Genomic DNA, 20,808 nt, shown 5'->3' on the forward strand with positions numbered 1-20,808 from the left:
TGTGGTCTTTCAAGTTTTGTATTGTCTGAGTGAGTAGACAAAGAGTTCAAATGCAATGTTACATTAACACCTGCCACAGTTTGTGGTTTGAGTCCCACTGGGGGCCAAACTAAGCAAAGTAGTGAACGGCCTTCTGAGTTGTCCCTCATGACTTCATCACTATTCTACGATTAATCCACTTTCTCCTGTTTTATTAAACCTGTGCTTCAAAGCCTTACTTCCAGCTGTCCTTTCTGTGTCCTAAATGCATTAACGCTACCTAATATTTTTTTTTGATTTCCTTGCGTAATTATCCCTATAATTAAGATACAAGATGTTTGACGAATGTTGGTAACAATGTTTGTTTGGGTTTTCTTTTAATTAAATGATCAAGTCATGATGAATTAGACGAGCATTTCTGACGCATATCATGTTATAAAGAAGAGCTGTCGGTTGACACATTTTGTCCTCCTACAGAAATAAAATACTGTTACCAGGATAATCCGCCAGATAAATCGTAAATAATCAAACAATTGCTGTGCCCGGTAATTAAATTTTTTCTTCTAGTCAATCTTCAAACAAATCAAATGGGAAAACCTCGTTTTTGATCCAGATTCCAATAATTCATGCAGCAAACTGAAGATTGGAAAGAAGAATAAAGAAAGAGATTAATCCGTACCTGCTCCGCACACCTGCGCTCACCTAGCAGCCACGTATTCGCACACAAATCCAGAAAATCCGCCTGCTTCTTGAAACCGACTGGCTCATGAACGGCTCACGGACGGTTTACGACTTCACTTCTCTTCTGACGGAAGGAAAGAAACTGAATAAACTCTTTCATTGCCCCATTGCCTCCGCCATGTTTGAATTTATCGGCGTCCTCCTTCCCAGTCTCACAGGTGTCTCTGACTGACCTCCTCACCTTCCTCCTGCCTGTAGGTTGCAGTGTGGTCACGGCGCCACAAGGGGGCAGCGTCTGCAAAGTTTCCTCATTTTGAAATTAAAAAAATACGGAATCCACCAAAATATTGCCCGATATCATTGCTTTAAATCAAAGTTTTCAGATGTGTTTATGCAGAGTACATATACTTACTATTTAACATGAAACTTCTCAAATCGCACCGATCTCATAATGTTTTAAAAAGCATTCAATTGGGTCCATGATTTGTCAGTACATATATTATTTTTTTAAGGCTGTATTCATTCATAGACAACCTAACTTTTTTTAAACAACTGATTATCACTGAAACCCATTCCCTGGTACCTCACAAAGGCCTTTGTCAAAAGAAGTTCAGTTAGACTTTAAGCTAAAACATTTCCTAAAGAAAAAGTCACATCCTCTTGAGCTGACGCAGAGGCGAGTTTCGGTGACGATTTTGATTCGACAGGAAGTGGGAGGAAGAGGTCCAAGGTTTGAAAACAGATGAATGCAGGCAAAACAATGTTGGCTGTTATCTTCTTGGCGAGGTGCGAGGACTGAATCGTCATCAGCTTCAAAAGTGGAAATCAAATTTGCACTGGGACCAGCTTTTATTTTGATGGTACCAGGAAAAAATGATTTCCTTGAACATCAAAGCAGCAGAAAACAATGGGACGTGAAATGTGTCACTGATCTTATGTAGATGAGGCTTAAAAGCAAAACAGTGGAGATACTGTCACCATCCAGTGCCCTCAACTGCTTTGTAAATACAACTTTCTCCATGCACCTCAGTCCGAAGAAACAAAGACAAAACACAAATAACTGGTTGTGATGAGTATCAGATAAACAGAAGCCAACCGGTTTAGATTTAAATTCAGTGCGGGTGAGAGACCAAGTGCAAAATTCAAATTCATATTTTACTCATCGATTAATAAAATAAGTTCAACCAACAAACTGGACAGTTTCCTTTACATTTGAAATGGTAAAAGTTTGATTTGGACAGCTAAAGCCCTGGTGCTGAAGAGGTGTTTAGGTACTGGTGTCATCTTAACTCATCTCTAAAAATCACCTCTGAGAGAGCGAAGAAAAACAAAAACACTCGTCTGTAGTCTAGTTTGAACGTCGAGTGATTTGTGTGATTCCCAGAGAGGTCTGTGCTGATGTTTCCAACTGGGGGGAATACAGTTTAAAACATATCTAACATTTTTACCAGCCAACACGAGGTCAGACTGCCTTCTACAAGTCTTATGAAAAATCAGCGAGTTTGAAAGAATCCCTGAAGATGTAGAGTCTCCATAAAGCAGCAGGAGGCGTCACAGGGTGTGAGGAATGTCAGTCATGGCTCGGCATCCATCAGTGTGTGTGTGTGTGTGTGTGTGTGTGTGTCACGCCACACTCTGCCTGTTGCTGCCTCTGCTGTGCGTCGACCCACCAGAACAATGTCTTGAGAAGTCCAAAAAAATGCCATCGTGCTCTGGCTCGGAGTCCAGAGACTCCAGGACGTGGCCCATCGTGATGTCCGGACTGGACGAAGGACTGGGACCCGAGCTCGTGTCTTGGGCCAGCGCTCTGGAGGACGCAGAGGAGTTGGACACCAGCGAGCCCGTGCAGTGCCTGTCCTCGATTGGCGAAGGCTCGGGGAGGATGGAGGGGGAGTGATGCTGCGGGTGGAGAGGGGGAGGACCAGCGGGACCGCTGCCGTCTCTGGGCCGGGGGTCTTGGGTGGAGGTCACAGTGTCTGAACAGAAGACATCAGGAATTAAACGTGTTAAATGTGACAGCGAAGTCTCTTTTAGTCTCACTGGGGTTGAGCACAGTAACACCAGTAACAACAATCATACTGTTGTTCTTCTCATATAACACTAAGTGATTTATGATAAAATACTGTTTCTAAATCATGACTGGTCATCACTGTAATTACAGCAGTCGGCGACGTCGGACTCGGAAATAACTTCCTCTCTTATGTGACTATGTGAGAACAACATGGTGGGCGATGCGTGAACAAGGGAATCACTGCCAGCAAAGTTTCACATGGGCATGTTGTCTGTTCCTCATCAACACTGCCACAAATGGTTGCAAATATATCTAAAAATAAATACACAACTACAACATAAATTATAGCAGCTTTGATGCTGTGCATAATTCATTTTTTCAGGAAATGTTCTGCAAGATACAAACAGATCCTTGACCTTTAAATCAAACTCTCTGCTTATGAACTCACCCATCACTCCAGGCACAATAACCTCTCGCAGTCTTGAAAATATTTTTCTGACCAACGCAGCCGTACCTGAAAGTGCAGCAGAAGCCGTGAAAGCTGGAGTGTAGCTGGAAAGGCTGGCGTTGTTGGTGGTGGCGACGGCGGCGGCGGCAGTAGCGGGTGTGGATTCAGAGCTGCTCTCCTCCAAGCAGGACATCATCTCAGAGACAGAGTGTCTTCTGATACCTGCGCTGCCTCCTGCGGAGGAGTCGGCGTCATACTCCACCACGGGGGTCAGCATGGGAACGTTGTAGCTCTTGGAGCGTACCACCGGGTTCTTGGCCACCGGCGAGTTGCCTGCTCGGGAGGGCCAGGAGCGCTGCAGACGCTTTTCTGGAGAGGAAATAATGAGGGAGTGAAAACAGAGGAGGACTGATTTAGGATTTTGATTGCTTTATGATTAAAAGCACGCAAAGATACCACAGTATGCAAGAGGTAAACACACACCTAAGAGGCAGGAGGAGCAGTGCAAACCAGAGGAGCCATCTCTAGAATACAACCCATGAGTCCCGAGGTAGGGAGAGACCACCTTCTGGATGAGAGACTCCAGGCGGAGGTAGTCATCGGTTACACCTTTAGATTCATGGACTCCCTGCATCAGACACACACACACACACACACACAAACAAACAAATGGTACTTTGTGTTAGCCAGTAACTGCTGCTGAAAAACATCGCCAGCACTGCTCAGTTTGGACAGAATTTCTGAGACTCAAGTGAACAACCGATGCAAACATAATAATGTAACCCACCGCTGAGATCGTAAACTTCTGTCATTATTGGATCAAAGTTTACGACTACCCGGTAACAGCTGATGCGAGCAGCCTTCCCAGTTATGCTTATTAACCTAGAATGATGAGTGTACAAACCAAATAAAGATGTGTGTGTGTGTGTGTGTTGGGGGGTGTGAGGTGGAGGTGGAGTTCCACGGCAAGACTCAAACTGAGCAGGTCGTCTTAGGCTTCTGGTCAGGCCGGTTTGTTTTGTAAAGTTTTCTAAAGTTTTGGGCTCAGTAAACCGTTCATTAATCAAGCAACCTCTCTCTCTGCCCGTTTCACGTGTGCGCTAAGTTGACTGCCAGTGTCCACAAAAAGAGAAAGAGACAACATGTAGCCAGTTTAGTGTTAAAGTGTTGCCCTCGTTATCAACTTAGTGCCGAGTTACGAGCTCAGAGCCTTAAAGAATAGCAAACCAGAACTTTTCTGTTTGAAAACTGAAGGCTTTCTGAACTGAAGACATAAAATAATTATCTTCTTTATTTTTCTCCCTTTTTTATTGCTACTTAAATGTTGGATTCGGCTTGCGTCCCTTCCGCAGTTTTCGCGGAGGAGTGTGAGGCACATGGGCCCGGTCGTCACTTCAAACTCTTCAAATAACAAAGGGGAAATCGTTCAAGTTTCAAAACCGCAGCGCAGAGACAAACCACATAAATAGACCAGACTGCAGTGAACTGGCGTCACAGAACAAATGGGAAATTATTAACAGATGAAACAAGAAGAAAAAAAAAAAATCAGCAATTTGCATTTTACGTCTCTCACACTCTTATCTTGGCTGTCCTGCTCTCCTGTCTTCTTCTAAGCTGTCGGCTCTACCTGTTTTCTCTTCCTCATCGCTGCTTTCGGGCTGATTATTCATCGAGGGCAACCAAAAACAGACCAATCAAAATGGCTCTGCAGTAAATGTCTGTCCACAGTGGGTAAAAGAGGAAAATAAATTCATCCTGCTTTCCATTCTTGGGTCTTTTTTACCCTCCATAACTCTGCTGTCTTGCCCTCCCTCTTGTCTCAGTGTGGAAGCAGCACATTTGGGTCAATGAGTCACCACAATGATGTCCACAGTAACCCACACAAGAGTTCAGACTCCCAGACGCATTCGAGAGCACATTTTCATCCACTTGCATTCACTCCCTGACCCACATCTTACCTCTGACCAATAAATGTCTAACTTTAAAGCAGTAGCAAAAAAGGCTTCTGCTGGACTGGACAACAAGTTAACTGTTAGCTGAGTCCAAATCTTCTATTAACCTTTGATTGGTTGCTCCAGTGCTCAGGTTTCTAATGCAAACTAACACCCATTTGGAAACCATCACTGATAAATTATTTTTCACAATCAAGGCAGCATACAGTACATTTTTCAAAACAGACTTTTGCTTCTTTCTACCCTCGTTAGCCATCCTGCCAGGGGTCCTGACCTCCAGGTTGGAAAACTCTGCTTGCATAAACTCAGGAGAAGAGGCGCAGCTATCAGTGTCTCCCTCCATAGTAAAATATGTGGAGGTGAATTAAAAGGGTGTGAGTTCTGCGAAAAGGGCAGCGTCTTAACTTGGAAATCCAGTGCGTGTTGCCACAGTTACTTCACAAGTAAACAACTCACTTCCTGCTCCCACAGGAAGAGAAGGTAATGGACAATTAACTGTGCACAGCTACAAACTGCTGCTCAACAGATGAATAACTAAACCCAATTGTTCAGCTATGTGTATAAAAAGCCTTAATGTTACACATCAGGCTTCTTACTTTGAGGACATATCAGTCGCCTCCCGCGTTATCTTCAAATGTTTACGAACTGATGCAAATCAGTGGCAATCACTTCAAAGATGAACAACCGTTTCGCTTATTCCTCGAACCCTTCGCTTCAACTCGACCCTCTTCAACTTATTCTACATTTAGCTCAAAGGCTACTTGAAGAGCGGAGACCTCTGCCAAGCCAACAGTCCGCTCTTCTGTGATGTGCAAATCTGCAAGTGTTGCCGTTTGAGCTCCTGAAATGTGACGTCTGAACATTTTTCCTGAACATCTCGGGGGGAGTTTCATTGCAGCTGTGACCATTTTAAATCTGCACAGGGTCGCCACGGTTTCATGGGAGAAAACTGTGTCTTAAAGGACAGTGTAAACATGGATAATTCACACAGACAAACACTGAGACACAGACAGGGTGCAGAGGGCACTGGGTGCTCATGGGAAGATTGCTGTGCTCTGTGTTCACACTGAGATTACTTCCTGTGAGATCCCTTTGCTCTCAGACAGCCTCTGTTGTCATTTACCCTCTTCACTTCCCTTCACCCTACATCAGTCAGTCTGTGTCTGTGCCAGTTGTGTGTGTGCGTGTGTGTGCGCTTGCATGTACCTGCAGTATTAGCAGCATCTGTATGATAGAAGCAGGAACTCTGGCTCGGGGGCGAGACAGAGCCTCGTCCAGTTTCAGGTTGAGCGTAATGATGTTTCTGAAGTGGAGCAGAGCCAACTGACGCACTGACGGCTCCTTCCCCTGAGGACACACACACACATATGAGCATAGAGCTTTGTACAGACAGTATAAGCGTGTGTGTGTGTGTGTGTGTGTGTGTGTGTGTACCTGTACAGGGTAGAAGATGGCCTGCAGCATGGACAGAACATCACAAAAGAAGAAGTCCCATGTGTCCGCCAGGGAGTCCAGCAACTTCTGTCCTACAATACACACAAACAGGAAAGACAAACAACCAATCAGGAGAGAAACTCAAAGAAATTCCAAAAGTCAGCAAGAGATGATGTGACTCGATGTTTTGGAAAAATCTCAGCGTCATAATTTAGAAATGTGTCATCTGAGAAATTACAGTTATTATTGAGGGTGTTGGTGTCCTTAACCCCATGCAAATCTTACAGAACGCGAGTGATGTTGGACATGACGCAGCCTGCAATGTGTTCGCTAGAAATCTTATGCAAATTAAAGACCGGAGTTTATACTTGTCCCTTGTGAATTGGGATCTTCTTCATTTAGGATTGTTTCTTTTTCGTTTTAGCAAACACTGCTTGTTATTTTTTTTTCCCTGTTTTTATACAGTTACAGTATTTAAACACACTTGGGTCAGTCGCATCAGCTGGGAGACCCATTTGAAAGAGACAACTCAGGTGTGAAATACAATAAAATGGGTGAAGCCTGTGAATGGGATATCTCACCATAGGCTCAAACAAACCTACTGTTTGCTCATGTAATGTTAAATTTCACTCGTGTCTCAGTAATCTTGGATGAAACACAGAACTGGGGAATAAATTTCTAAATGTCACGAGGCCCCGTGAACAATCAGATATTCTTGTCATATTTTTCAGCAGAGATCTGTGCAGGCACAATTAGTCCACGGTGGTTTGTCTTGGTCTTAATTTTCTCATGGATGTTGTGTAACTGACGGAAAGCATCGCTTCCTTTCTCGTTGCTGTGGCAACGGCACTGAACGTCTGTCAGTGTGTGTGTGAGTGTGTGTGTTAAAATTTCAAAGTGCTTCACAATAAGGTCACACATTTACCACAATAGAGAGAACAAATTGATTTCAGTTTCTTGATCTCACCATTTCTTCAAAGACTTAGTTTCAGTCTCACTCTGACTGTGTGTGTGTGTGTGTGTGTGTGTGTGTGCGTGCGTGCATGTGTATACCGTGTTAAAATGTCCTTCCTGCCAAGAGTGATGGTGGAGATAAAGTCTTGTTCCAACAGTTCAAACTAATAGTTCAAAGGTTAACTTAGCATCTGGAATTTTAGTCAATTATTATTTTTCCCTGAAAAGACTTGTGACTTTTGTCACATTGAGATAAAAACTCTTAACATTCACCTCTGAGTTTTACCTGAAACCAAAATGACTCACTGGCACAGTGAACACGTTCTCCAAACACAAGGAGGAGCTGTTAGTTAATAACCGAGTTAAACTACAAACAAACTACGAGTCTCCATAGTTTTTTTGCATCACTTAAATCCTGTTGTAGAACTTTAATTGAAAAAATAAATACGTTTTGTCTTCAAGGTTCATCAAATCACTTCTGTTTAAGATTTCCAACACGTTTTTGTTCAACAAAGTGCATTTTCTTTCCAGTTAATGAGTACGCTCTTCACCAAACAGCAACCTGTAAATGTCTTTTAGCCACACTCGCTGCGTCAGTAAAGACATTCACGTCCTGCTCAGGGCGAAATGTAAAAACTCTGAGCCTGGCGACTCTCCGGCTTGTCATTTCGCTCAGTTATCAGGTAAAAAGCTCTTTGGTTTCTCACTAAACAGCAGCAAAGCTAACGATGTTCCCATCAAGCTCGACAGCTCTCTGAACCCTCTGAGCTCCTCCTCTTTTCTTTCCTTTCAATGCTCGTCCTTACTTATCAGGATTATCACACTGGGGATGTTTAAAGAGTGTGTCTTCCACAAGTCCCAGTTATGTCCTCTATCTGAAAGGGAGGGAGACATCTGCATTCCCCTCATCGAGTGTATGCGTATACAGTATGTTTGGTTAACGTTTATGTGCACCTTCATAGAAGCGGATCTTGTCTCTCAGTATGACCATGCCTTTAGTGAGCAGCTGGTTCTGAAGGTACTCAGTAAAGAAGGATCCCAGCTCCGTCTTCAGCAGCTGCCTGCAAAACAAAAAACCACGCCACACACACCATCAGTTATATCTGCTAAACATGAAAGCTAATTGGTCCTCGCATACCGAGGAGAGCAGCAGTGTTTGAACAGCAGCAGGCTCAGGAAATGAGAAAAGATGTTGTTCACGCTGAATACAAAGGAGACATCTTAACATTTCAACAACAACAGGATTTTCCACCGATAAACTGTTAACACAGTCACAGATTAGTATGGCGGCTCACAAAGAACATTTGACCTTTAATCAGTGGGCAAACAGCGTATGTTCGAACAGACAAACATTTTACTTTACAAAAGGTTGCTGGTCTATATGGCCACTGTTGTGTTTCTGTAATGTAATGCCAAGCTTCCATGTTGCTCAGTATTCAATTCACAACCGCTGGTCGCCTCAGAGAAGATGCAGACCAGCGTAAGATTCACTGTACATGACTCGGGTCGGTTTTGTCAGCACCGTCTCAACTGCCCTCGGCTACATTGTAACTAAACACACAGCGGTGACCCCTCCTCTCCCCTCTGCAGGCTTTCAAGGTGCTGTGTAAAAACAAGCCCTGGTGCAGGCAGCTAAGCGAGGCGACAACAACAACAACAACAGTTGTTACAGGTTGTGTTGATGTTTCAGTTAAGATTGAGCTTTAGCGTGAAGCTGCCAGCAAGCGTGTCTCTCCAACTCCAATGCAGCAGCAAGGCAAGATGACAAATCAAGAGAAGAAAACACTATAATTTAGTCTCTTACTAAAATAAAAAACCAACCCAAGTGCAGCCAGAGAATCAGACAAGTAAACAAATAAAACACAGAGGAGAGGCAGAGGACCAACCTGACACCTTCATTCAGAGTGTAGAGTTCATTTTCCCCGAGATCCTTCCTCTGGAAAACTGAAATCACTGCGCTGTGGATGCTGAGAAGGACAAACACACACAGCAGCATTTAGAGGAAACATGTTTTTAGTTACTTTACTGATGTCATGCGTCACGGCACATTATTTCTGGGTAGTAAAAACATTTAAAGAAAATTTAGCGCTGAAAAAATTCTGTTGAGGGAAATTTGTGTCATTTAAATAACAAATGCAGAAAAATGTAGAAATACGGTATGAAAAATGTTAAGTATTCCCATCTGATTTTACACAACTGTGTGCACACACACACACACAACACAACCAAAGCGTAAACAAAGCATATAAAGAAAATGAGAAAGGAGAGTAAAACAGGTCGTGAGCGGCATGAACTTGCGTCACTGTAGCTTCCAGCTCAGTGCATGTTGATGTGTAACCATCACCACCTCCACCCCTCAACTCCCCCCAACCAACCGAGAGCTTCTGCTCTCCACTCTGCACTGTCTAGGGACAAATCAAGCTGAAACTCCACAAAAATAACCAGAGCACACACAGAGAGAGAGAGAGAGAAGAAAAGGATCTGTGAGGCAGAAGGAGATGAAAAGATGAGTAAGGGATGGATGCAAAAGAGATGGCAAAGGAGCCCGAGGGGAGAGGGACACATAGAGCCGATTGCTTATGTGCATGGATGAATAACAGCACCAACAGAGCCTCCTGCTTGTGGTGTGTATTCAACTGGTACTGCCAAGAAAAAAAAGACACACACAAATACATGTGTAGATAAACATGCAGGCGGAGGTTTGCACCCTTGACCAAAAAAAAAGTCAAATAAGGTAAACCAGGAGGACACGCTTCAGACCAATCGAAAATGTTCGACATACGAACCTGTTCCAGGTGGCGTTGGCCCCGGCTCTTCTCTGCTGGGTCCCTTTGTCCTTACCGCACTCCTCTGCCAGTCCTCCAGTTATTCCTCCCTTATCCCCTCCACCTCCTCCTCCTCCTCCTGGGGTTTTCGCCTGCGAGAGGTCGGTCAGGCTGGAGGACGAGCCGCTGCCCAGCCTCAGTTTACTGTGGAGGCTCCTTGAAATCCAACAGGACAGACGGAGGGAAATAATAATAAGTAAAGCCCAGTCCGTTGTGGTACTGGATGATACCGGTGGAGCAGAGTCTGCTTTCCATATATGCTAGTGGAAGCCAGCGAACGTAGATAAAGCATTAAAGCCAACTTTCTCTCGTAGGATGTGTTTCATCAGCTTTGTGGTCTACGTTTTTGAAGAAATAAGGCATTAGACTGAACAGATAAAATACAGAGCACATACAGAAAGTCCAACGCAGCAGAAAATCCAAAGGAGACAGCTATGATATACAGCCACTGTAATTCTGCCTGATTTTTATGACAACACTGGCATCTGTTGATGGGTGATTGGTTTTTATTAGCCACCTGTTGATGTTTACACAAGCTGATGTACTTTACTGCTTTGTAAACATACAGCAGGAGGAAGGAGGAGAGTCAGAGCAGAGCGGAAAAAGAGGGAAGGAAAGTGCAGAGAAAGGATGAAAAAGGAAGAAGAGGAGAGAGGAGGAAGAGTCTACAGGAGGTACAGGCAGGGGAGAAGATGCATGGAGACGGCAGAGCTGAGAACCTTGAACCTATAGACTGCATAGATCACGTCTTCAAAGGCCTGATAGGGTCAGACTTGTTGGGTTTTAAGTTTACTTTTCGATTAGGAAATGGACTGGGGCTGGGAATGTGGTGGCGATGGTGTAAGCTTCAGATCGAGGGAACGCATTATGTCGCAGAGGGCCTTTCAGAGAAGAAGAAGAGGAGCTAAGTACAGACGTGTGATGTGAAATCCAAAACATGGGAGACAGAAAATGAAAGAGGTGTACGACTAGTGAGGTGCAGTTCATGGACAAATACTGCGTACAGTACAGTGTGTGTGTTTATGTGTATGCACTCTGTACGTACAGGCAAGTATAAATAAGCACACTGCAAACTCTGCAGTTTTCATATTACTGCTGCAATGTCTGCAACGAATGAGAACAAAAAGATTTCCATCAATTTGATTCACTCAAACCACCAGCACCTTCATCCTTTCTGTCATCCAGGCCGATGTGTCTAGCTCACTCCTTCACATGCCCCCCTCACCGATTTTTTAAAAATTTTTCTCTCTCGTTTCACTTTTCTTTCCTAACTGTCCCATCTTAACTGTTTCCATTCGTATCTGCCCTCCTCTCTCTCTTTCTCCCTGTGCCAGTCGGTCACCATGTGACCCAGTGAGCTTTTGTACCCAGCAAACAAAGGAACCCTTTGAGGTTCAAGAGCTGCCAAGAGGGAGGGGAAGGATTTAAAGGTGACACACATTTTACTTCCTCCTCATCTCTTTCTTTCTGTCTGTCTGTCTGTGTGTGTGTGTGTGTGTGTGTGGGACAGATAAAAGATGTATTCAAGCTTTTATCACATGTTGGTCCAATTCACTTATCACTGTTTGGTGTGTATCCAACACACTGTTGCTGTGGAATTATTTACTTTTCTTTGTTTCCAGTACATTTGTAATGACTGAAGGATTGAATGTCAATTAATTTGGACATGAAAAGCAGAAGAAAGAGAAAAAAAAATAAAATAAAAAGTGCGAAAAGGGGAAAAAGGAGTGAATGAAAAATCAGAGGCACATAAAAGAATATGGCAGGGATGAGGAGAGAAGGTGTGTGTGTGTGTGTGTGTGTGTGTGCGCGTGCATTGTAGGTCCGTCTGTCAACCTGGATCTTAGTTTAACTCTGTATAAATAGGTCAGTGTGAGAAACAGGAGACCTGAGCTCAAACACACACACAAGGAGACACACTCTCTCTCAAACTCTCTCTCTCTCTCACACTCACACACACACGTCTTGCGTCAAACAGGGAAAGGGATGCAATGTTGGTGCCTTGTGCCACCGAATCTACAGACACTTCAGTCAAAAAGTGGAAGAGTGGAAAGAGAAAGAAGGCAGAACAAACACAGAGCTGCAGAAAGTATCTGGAGATTATTCCACTGCTGGTGGAAAAAAGGGATGCATTTCTACCTCTGTGAAAAGCGCAGGATGCTGGCGTAACCTGGAAGTTAGGTACTTGTTGCTTTCTGGCTCTGACACAACAGGAAGAGTTGAGGGAGAAAATTTTGCGGCCTAATTACTAAACAAAGGAGGACGAGGGGGATGTTTGCATGAATGAAAGAATGAATGAGGTCATTCAGGAATGTGTGTGAGCGTATGTGTGGGTTTTTCACTTTCATCTACCTTTGTAGGTCCCAAAGCACGGGGACAAAAAAGACAGAAAAGGGAAATGAAAAAGTAGTGGAGCTGCAGCGAAACTCTGCACACTGAGTAAGGGCTGCTGGCTGAAGCGTGTGTGTGTGTGTGTGTGTGTGTGTGAGGGAGTGAGAGAGAGAGAACTCACCTCCTAAACGAGCCCTCTCGTTCCATGTTAGCCTTGGCAGACAGCTGCGACCTAGCAACTGCCCTGCAACCACCGCCGACCAATCAGCATCTGAAAAAGGAAACAGAGAACATCAGACAAAATGATCACCTGACATTACACCTTCAACGGTCGGGTTTGTTAATTTGTCAAGTTGATATTTTTGATATATCCCGGTAGGAAAAGCACAGGTGTAAATAATACAAATTGATAACGGCTGCTTTAGTTTCAGGGTCCTGGTATGCCGGCTCACCGTTACACAGTCATGACTTAACGAGGCTTTGTTAATGTTACGAGTAACACCTTTGCTTTTCCATGACAAGTCAGTGAGTCTGCTGTGAAAAAAAGCCTGCATGATTTAAGAAAATAAGCCCGAAGAAAACCAACATCTTTAAGGAATAAGACCATATGTGCCGCTACTCATCAAGAGGTATGTGCTCTCTTGATCTGATGAGTTTCAGCAGAGAGCCGACACACCAACATCTCCCCAGAGCACAGGCTGAAAACATGTAGTCTGCACCACTGAAACCGTCTTCATTTCATGAACACAAAACCTCATGTCCTGATTATGATGTGTCTGACCTTATAAAACATTTACACATGGTGGTTTCAAAGACAGTCGGGCAAGTTAGAGTACCTACAGGACATCCAGTTTCCTAGTGGTTAATAAATCTGCCGTATCACCTCAGTGTCGACATTTTAATAATGAGTGACTTCTGGAAAAAAATAAGAAATATCTAAAAAAAAAAATATATGGGAAACTGCAGTGTGTCTGCAGCTGATGTGGTAAAACACTACAGGACTAAGTTAGACGGATACAATAAACTCACAGACAGACAGGTGTCTCTTCTCACTGTCCAGCTAACAAGACACAGTATTCTAATCAAATTACAGTGAAGCGGTTCAGACAGAAATATGATCCCACCACGAACTCAAATGCCCCCACTCACCAGCTCACCCACGGATAGAATGACACACGTATCGGGCAGGTTTGTAGCGCAGGGCCAAACATGGTAACGCGAAGGCTTCCTCGTCACCTATCATCACCCACTTAACCAAAAAACCCACTTGTTGCTCTTCGTTTTCTTTGCTCCACCGTCACTGATGAGACCTGCAGCATTTAAGTGTAGGAGAAATGCACTTCCAGTGATAGTTTCAGTATTTTGGTTACATCACACGAAGGTGTGCTTGGTTTAAACAGTGTTATTTTCAAATGCGCTGTGGGTGGCGTGTAGGTACGAGTTGAGGTCATGATCAGGACAATCACACTCTGTTTAGATGAAAACTGTGATGTGTTTGTCAGCTTGGCTAGTAATCACTCTCCGTTGATTCACGCTTTTACTTCCTGGAAATTGTATTTGTCACTGTGCAGTATAAACCAGGACCCGCTGCTGCCTGGCCGCCAGTCCGTCCCACAGCATTTAAGTCATTTTCATTATCGTCTTTGCGATTTTTCCGTGAAGCACATTTGCACTGACCAAAGTGCTCTTGTCGTAAATATGCTTGCAGATTTTAACTTTGAGTTCGAGTCTGCAGAAGTCAGCCTGAATCTAGATGAGCAAACTGTCTGTCTTTCTTCTCCCACAAGTCCCACAAGAGTGTTTTAATGCCTTGCTTAAGGGCTCTTCACTTGCGGTTAAATGGATTGCATGTTTTCTTGGGATTGTTTCTCAGTCGGCCTGTTGGTACATTTTTATGAACAGTGCAGGGAATGAAAACCAAAGTCCTGACTTCTCTTCCTACTCTTCTTCATCCTCCTCCTCCTCCTCCTCCTCTTCTCCCTCTGCAGACAATTTAAATTATAAGTAGATATCAGAGACTCAACTGGTGAAAATTAACACCCATAATCTGCTTCAGCTGGAAGACACAGCACACACACACACACACACACACACACACACACACACACCCCATTCTGCAAATCAGCAGCACATCAGGGAAATTACCACCCTGCACCACACAAGCGCTCAAGCGAGTGTTGTCTCAGTCTTGCAGCAGGTTTGTCTGCTCTGCCAGCGTCTGGCAAAAACCCAAACCACAAGTTGGAGGTCCTGCAGCGCAAATCACTGGTGTCTGTTTTTAAGCGCTGTCCCACTCTGACACAAAGTCTGCCTCTTGTCTACCTGCGGAGAACTCGCGTGCAATGAAACACTTTCAGTCTAGAGGAGGAAATTCCCTTTAGGATAAATCATAAGACATAAAAGCAGCATAAAACGGAAGAAGGATTAGTTTACTTTTTATGGATTTAAGTCAACAATAAGCGGTTCATTTACCGTAACATCATAAAACAGGCTGACGAGAGGACAGTCGTTTCTTTCTTAAGTTTGAACTAAGTTGATCGATGTTCAGTCAGTGTTACTCACTTTTCCATACGTCTTCCACGCTCCCTTTCACAGCAAGCGCCCTCTGCGTGGAAATCCCGCAATAAAGCCAGAGAGAACTCCCGTACCCTGCGTGAAGGCTGGAGGTCTGCTCGGCGCTTCAGCGCAGAGGTAAGAGCGCGCGAGGGCTGCACGTTCTCCTGAAAAGATGACGACGTGCGTGCTTGGACCTGACCCCCGCGTGAGCTACGCGTTGTCAGCGCGGCTCTCAGGGCTGTGCGCGAGCTTCAGAGAGAGAGAGAGAGAGAGAGAGAGAGAGAGAGAGAGAGAGAGAGGAAGTGAGAGAATGAGTGTGTGTGTGTGTGTGTGTGTGTGTGTGTGTGTGTGTGTGGGCGCGCGCGCCTGCTTGAGATTTCGTGTGTGCAGAGGGTCAGCTTGTGAGGGATGCAGCCTATGCGCGTGGTGTACGATAACACACGTGCAAATAAATACGAAGCAAAGAATAAACAAAGAAACTGTTAATGGAAGCAAATTGAACTCTTTGCAGTTCTTATTCATCTCCTACTGCTTCTTTCTATGATGAACAGATGACACCTGAGGCCAGCTGTGGAAAGTGCATTCAAGTACATTTCTGAGGTACTTTAACTCTATTTTATGCTGCGTTCACTGGCAGAGGTGGCGGGTGAATGACGCACACGTACCAATGCTGCGGGTAAATGATAACGTCAGGTTTTACTGAGTGACACGGTGTGTTACCACACAGAGAAAGCATACAGTATCACGACGTGCAGCTAGATTTGTGGTTAATTCAGCAAGAGATGATCAAACCATCAGATAAATAGCTAAAATACGGCTAAAATATTCCCTGTGTGGCAGTGAAGGATGCAGCCTGTATCTGTGCAGTACTTTAACCAATAAAAGTTAGGCTACTTTTAAATACATTTTTTACAGTGACACTGACACTTCTGCTGCAATTATATAGTTTCAGCCAGAACCTGACAACAAACAAAACGTTGATCCGGTTTATCTTGTGGAGGCATGCATTCTTTGAATTTCATGGCAATCCATAAGTCAAGAGACATTTCGCACAAAAAATGTCAACCTGCCAGTGACCCGAGAGGAAAGTCAGCGGGATTCAACCTCTGCAGACCATGAATGTGCAATGATGTATGTACATGAATGTTTAGTAACAGACGGGCCGACTCACAGACCAACTGACTGACCCACTGACTTTCTGTAAAATCGCTAAAGAAAGAGAGAAAGAGCGATTCAAACTCCTGCCGGAACTTTTTGGTGCAGATTTGAGGCAGCTTTGTCAGCAGGTTGAAAACACTGTGAGACTCCCATCATGTTTAATTCATGGTGAAATCATTTATGGCCAAACCAATACAACGGCAGCCCGCTCACAACACTGGACATCACACTGAGTGCTTTTACCATCGGCTGAGAAGGCCACTCAGCAGCTTCAGAGAGTGTGTGTGTGTGTGTGTGTGTGTGTGTTTGCACATAGTTTCTGTCGTGCAGACCACTACTTTAACCACAGAGTGCACTGTGTCAGATCAGACAAGCTGCACTCTGTCTGTCTACAGAGACTGCATAAGTTTGCATCTGTACTCGCTGTACTGAGTTACTGATCTCACACACACACACACACACACACACACACACACACACACACACACACACACACACAGTGCAATGTCCCCTCCTACTGTAATAAGGAACAGGTTTATAATAGTAAAGTCTACTGGTCAAGGACAGATTGTATCTTATAAGTTCTCAGGACCATAAAACAAGGACACACTCACTCTCCCTCTCTCTCTCTCTCTCTCTCTCTCTCACACACACACACACACACACACACACACAGAGCAGCACCTGGAAAAATACAGCTCGCTCCAGAGTTCACCAACACTTAACATCATATAAATAGTGTTCTTAATGTCTCAAAACACACACACACCCACAGCAGTGTTTTAGCTTCAGAGGACATTACATTGACTTACATTAATTTCTTGTAGATGTAACCCTAACCACAACATGTTTAACCCTTAACTGAACCTCACCCTAACCTTAAAAAGGAGGCAAGGCCCCACAACACGTTCACATCCTCAGAGACTACAAGCTGACTGATATGTGCTTCTGTTGTTGTCAGCAGGTCTGCTGTATCTGAATGTGCCAAAACGATTTGTGTGTGTTTCATCCACCCCAGGAGACCATCAAAAACAAAACAAAAAAAAAGAAAAAACGCAGTGAAGGCGTGGTGTGAGTATTTGTTTCGGGACACACACTGTTAGCTCTGTGACTTGCAGAGAATCCTGCTTACAGCTATTGTGGGTGTGTGCAAGGCCTTGATACCAGGAAATACAGGATTAACCAGCATTGTAATTGAACTCTCCATGATCTCGAATGTGTTTCTTGTTCAATTCAGTGACACTTTGCTACTAAAATCTTTTTGTTTTTAGTTGTGACATTTTAATGTTAGCCTAATTGATCACGGGGCTAAAGGTTAGCCCCAAAGGTGGAAAAAACTGTTCATTTGAACACTCATGCTCATTTATTTCTGCAGCACAGCTTTTCTCTTTATGGTTTAAGGCTGACTATGTGCTCTTTTACAGCACACTTTGAAGTTGATTTTAACAAGGAAGCCGTTCGTTCAAAACCACAGAGCACCGTGACTGCAGCAAGCCCAGTGCGCGGTTCTGTCTATAATACTACATAAAGCCAACATTTTTTCAGCGCAGTATCGTTAGATAATCAAACGTGGGTGTTTGAGGTCATTAAAAATAAATCATGTGTGGTTCTTTCGGTGAAATCTGTAAGCTCATATCAGGACGAGTTGCTCTGAGTCTCCCTGGTTTTGCTTTTCATTTCCTGTCCCCCCCCCCACCCCACACCCCACACACACACACACACACACACACACACACACACACACACACACACACACACACACTCTAAAAACTTACATATCAAATGATTTCACATCCCCTTCCTGGTTACTACTGCCACTGCAAGAGGGTTTTGGAGTTAGAAAAAAATGTTCCGAGTTCCTATAGTTAGTTTCTAGTTTACAAACACTATAACTGCATTATCAAGAGCTGGAAAGCACAGTTTCCTCTCATCACACGTAAACCTGAACTCACAGCTCCACATCAGAGTTACGCTGAAGACATTCAAGTAATTGATATGCTGACCTGAGTGAGCAGGTCTTTGCCAGGACAACATGTCTGTTCCAGGGACTGGAACTGGTGACCTGATAGCGTCCGTATGGAGACACACAGTGTTTGTTTGTGTTCAGCTATGCTCCATCTCCTCCACTCTGCTTAAACGCACACAAACTCACTTTAGGTTGACACAAACAAACGCTCGAGGAGGACACAAACACACCCGCGATGGAGACTGTATGTGGAAGTAAAAGCACAAGCGGACACCACTTTTTACCAAACGTAGGCAAACTCTGGCAGCATTAAAAACTCGGCATCATGTTAATCTGAGCTGTGTAAACGGACGAGGGGAGTAAAGCTGCACTCCAGCCAAAGGAAACAGCTGCCGGAGCCTGTGATGAGTCCACTCAGGAGCCCACATCGCCCGGCGCAAACCTGCAGCAGCTGCTTACACAACCACATGATTACACTAAACACAGCAAGGTTGCAACATCATCGCTACCAGAATGGGATTTTCCTTAGAATTAATCCGACACTGGAAACATTCAGGTGGGTTTTTTTTTTTTTTCCTTTTCCATGTTTTGTGTTGAAACAAAGACAAGGTTGTGTCTAATGTCAACGTGAGAACCAAGTTAAAATGATCTCTCACCACTTTGACCAAATACTTTCACAATAAAATGCACTTAGCCTTAAAATAAAATATTTTTTTTTGTTTGTTTGTTTATTGCACAGTCTACAGTTCTGTCAGATCAAAATATTTCTTTCTTATTTCCTCCTTTGTGATTGCAGCAGAACAGCAGGCGATGACTTTTACCTCAATTCACCCCCTCAGAGGAATTTAGATTAAAGAGAAAACAACAAAGTTTTACTTGACAGTCCAACAGCAGGGTTGAGAAACTTATCGGTACTAACCTCTGCTTACCCAGATGGTAAGTCCGCATACATGTTCCACTTCAGCAGCATCCTGGTCCTCACCGGTGAGCGTCCAGCTGCAGTTAAAGGTTAAATGCTTTGTTCAGGTGCAGCTGAAGGTAGCTGGAAAACAACTGATGTATTAATGAGTAAGTGAATGAGAAGGAGGAGGAGAACGAAGAGGGAGACATGTGTGTCAGTGTTTTTACAGACAAAGTTTGTGCCGATGAGAAAAATCCAAACCCAAATTGTGATTTAAGTCCTGAAAGTCAAAATCATCGTTCATATATTAAAAGATATTCATAAATATGTGATTTCAGTGATTTTGGGGGGGGGGGGGGGGTGGTACAGTAGCTACAGGTGTAATTTTAGCAGGATAAAGGAGGTTTTGCCATCACATGATCATTTCAGAACCACAAACTATGAGAGACACACACACCAACCCTGACACTAAATCCTAAGGGTGTGTTCAAGGGGACAAAAAAAATGCAAGGATGACTTATGTTTAGTAAACACACACACACACACACACACACACACAGTCCTTCCTCAGGTCCACATGGAAACTCTAAGTCAGCTAAAAAGTTGTAAGTAATGGGTATTTATCTATATAAGAAAAATCAGCAGTTGGTGCCTCCATTGCAGTAACAACCACTTTAGACTTATGATACCAATGTAGTAAATATAATCTTAATATCACGATGCTCCGTCTTATTTCTGCTTAGCTGACTAACTCACATGGCAGACTACTTGGACTATCAACATCTCGTGGAGTTGCACAAAGAGTACAAGACAAAGGACGCAAGTCAGAGCTCACAATTGTCTGTCTTTTTCTAAATGTTCTGGATGTCAAGATAAGAGATAAGTTTTCCATAGATTCATAGAGGAAAAAAAAGTGGTGTCCACAACTTTAGTTTAGTAACATTTGCACAGACTGAAGCAGAGAACTGGCTGTTCTTTCTGTCTGAGGTCTATTTGTGTCTACACCCACGCACGACATCTAAAGACCCCCCACCACCACATCTTTCTCTCCTTCCCTCACCACCATTTCTCTGCCCCCTCTCTCTATCTCTCTCTGTCAGAGTGTCCTTTCATTTCATACTGCCATTGAAATAAAAGGCCACTCTCATGTACGTCTGCTAATTGGTCACGACAACAGCATAAATAGACGGACACGTACACACAAACAAACACACACACACACACACACACAAGCCAGTTTTCTAGATCAATTCACACCCTGTTTAATAACCTCTGCTCGGTTATTTATTCATTTATTTTTCCCACCTTCATGTGGTTTCTATATTAACTCTCTCCTCAAGTGATACTAAAGTCAGGTGATAGTAGACTTCAGTCAGCTAAAGACCCGGACTAATTTGTTTGTCTTTAGTTCTCCATTAAGTGGTCGAAGTGACTCTTATTCACTTCTGTTTCTGGTGTAAGAAAAGTCATTCTTTCATATGAATCAGAGAGGCCTACTATTACTGGTTACAGTCGCAGTCAAAGTGTACCAGCATGTGGCAGGTGATATGTTTCGTCTCTGTGCCAGCCTCTTGGAAAAGTAGTTCATGGTGTGAACAGTGTGTGTGTGTGT

General features: G+C 43.8%; 1 protein-coding gene across 4 annotated transcripts; it reads right to left on the reverse strand.

The window, feature by feature from the left end:
* Positions 1–1,797: 1,797 nt before the first annotated feature.
* On the reverse strand, positions 1,798–19,360 carry LOC124053367 (proline-rich protein 5-like). 4 transcript variants are annotated; one of them, XM_046378452.1, is made up of 11 exons: positions 19,215–19,349; positions 15,178–15,420; positions 12,797–12,886; positions 10,246–10,449; positions 9,346–9,426; positions 8,414–8,520; positions 6,506–6,597; positions 6,278–6,418; positions 3,603–3,747; positions 3,186–3,488; positions 1,798–2,636 (listed from the first exon to the last, which is right to left on the reverse strand). In XM_046378452.1, exons 3-11 carry the CDS (start codon positions 12,820–12,822, stop codon positions 2,284–2,286), a joined length of 1,452 nt encoding a protein of 483 aa, XP_046234408.1. In that variant the 5' UTR covers positions 12,823–12,886; positions 15,178–15,420; positions 19,215–19,349; the 3' UTR covers positions 1,798–2,283. The 4 variants fall into 4 exon arrangements, with proteins under 4 accessions (XP_046234408.1, XP_046234410.1, XP_046234409.1 ...); XM_046378454.1 differs by lacking the exon at positions 10,246–10,449 and having other exon boundaries at positions 19,215–19,348; XM_046378453.1 differs by lacking the exons at positions 15,178–15,420; positions 19,215–19,349 and adding an exon at positions 13,765–14,667.
* Between the last annotated feature and the right edge of the window lie 1,448 nt (positions 19,361–20,808).

This window comes from Scatophagus argus, chromosome 22 (assembly GCF_020382885.2).
Source record: "Scatophagus argus isolate fScaArg1 chromosome 22, fScaArg1.pri, whole genome shotgun sequence".
Lineage (NCBI taxonomy): Eukaryota > Metazoa > Chordata > Actinopteri > Scatophagidae > Scatophagus > Scatophagus argus.

Excerpts from the sequence above, each read along its gene's own strand:
- LOC124053367 (XM_046378452.1), bottom strand. The coding sequence starts at position 12,822 with ATGGAACGAGAGGGCTCGTTTAGGAG. Across the intron at positions 10,450-12,796 it reads CGAGAGGGCTCGTTTAGGAG|GATTTCAAGGAGCCTCCACA; the intron begins GTGAGTTCTCTC and ends TCTGTCCTGTTG. Across the intron at positions 6,419-6,505 it reads CCATCTTCTACCCTGTACAG|GGGAAGGAGCCGTCAGTGCG; the intron begins GTACACACACAC and ends GTGTGTCCTCAG.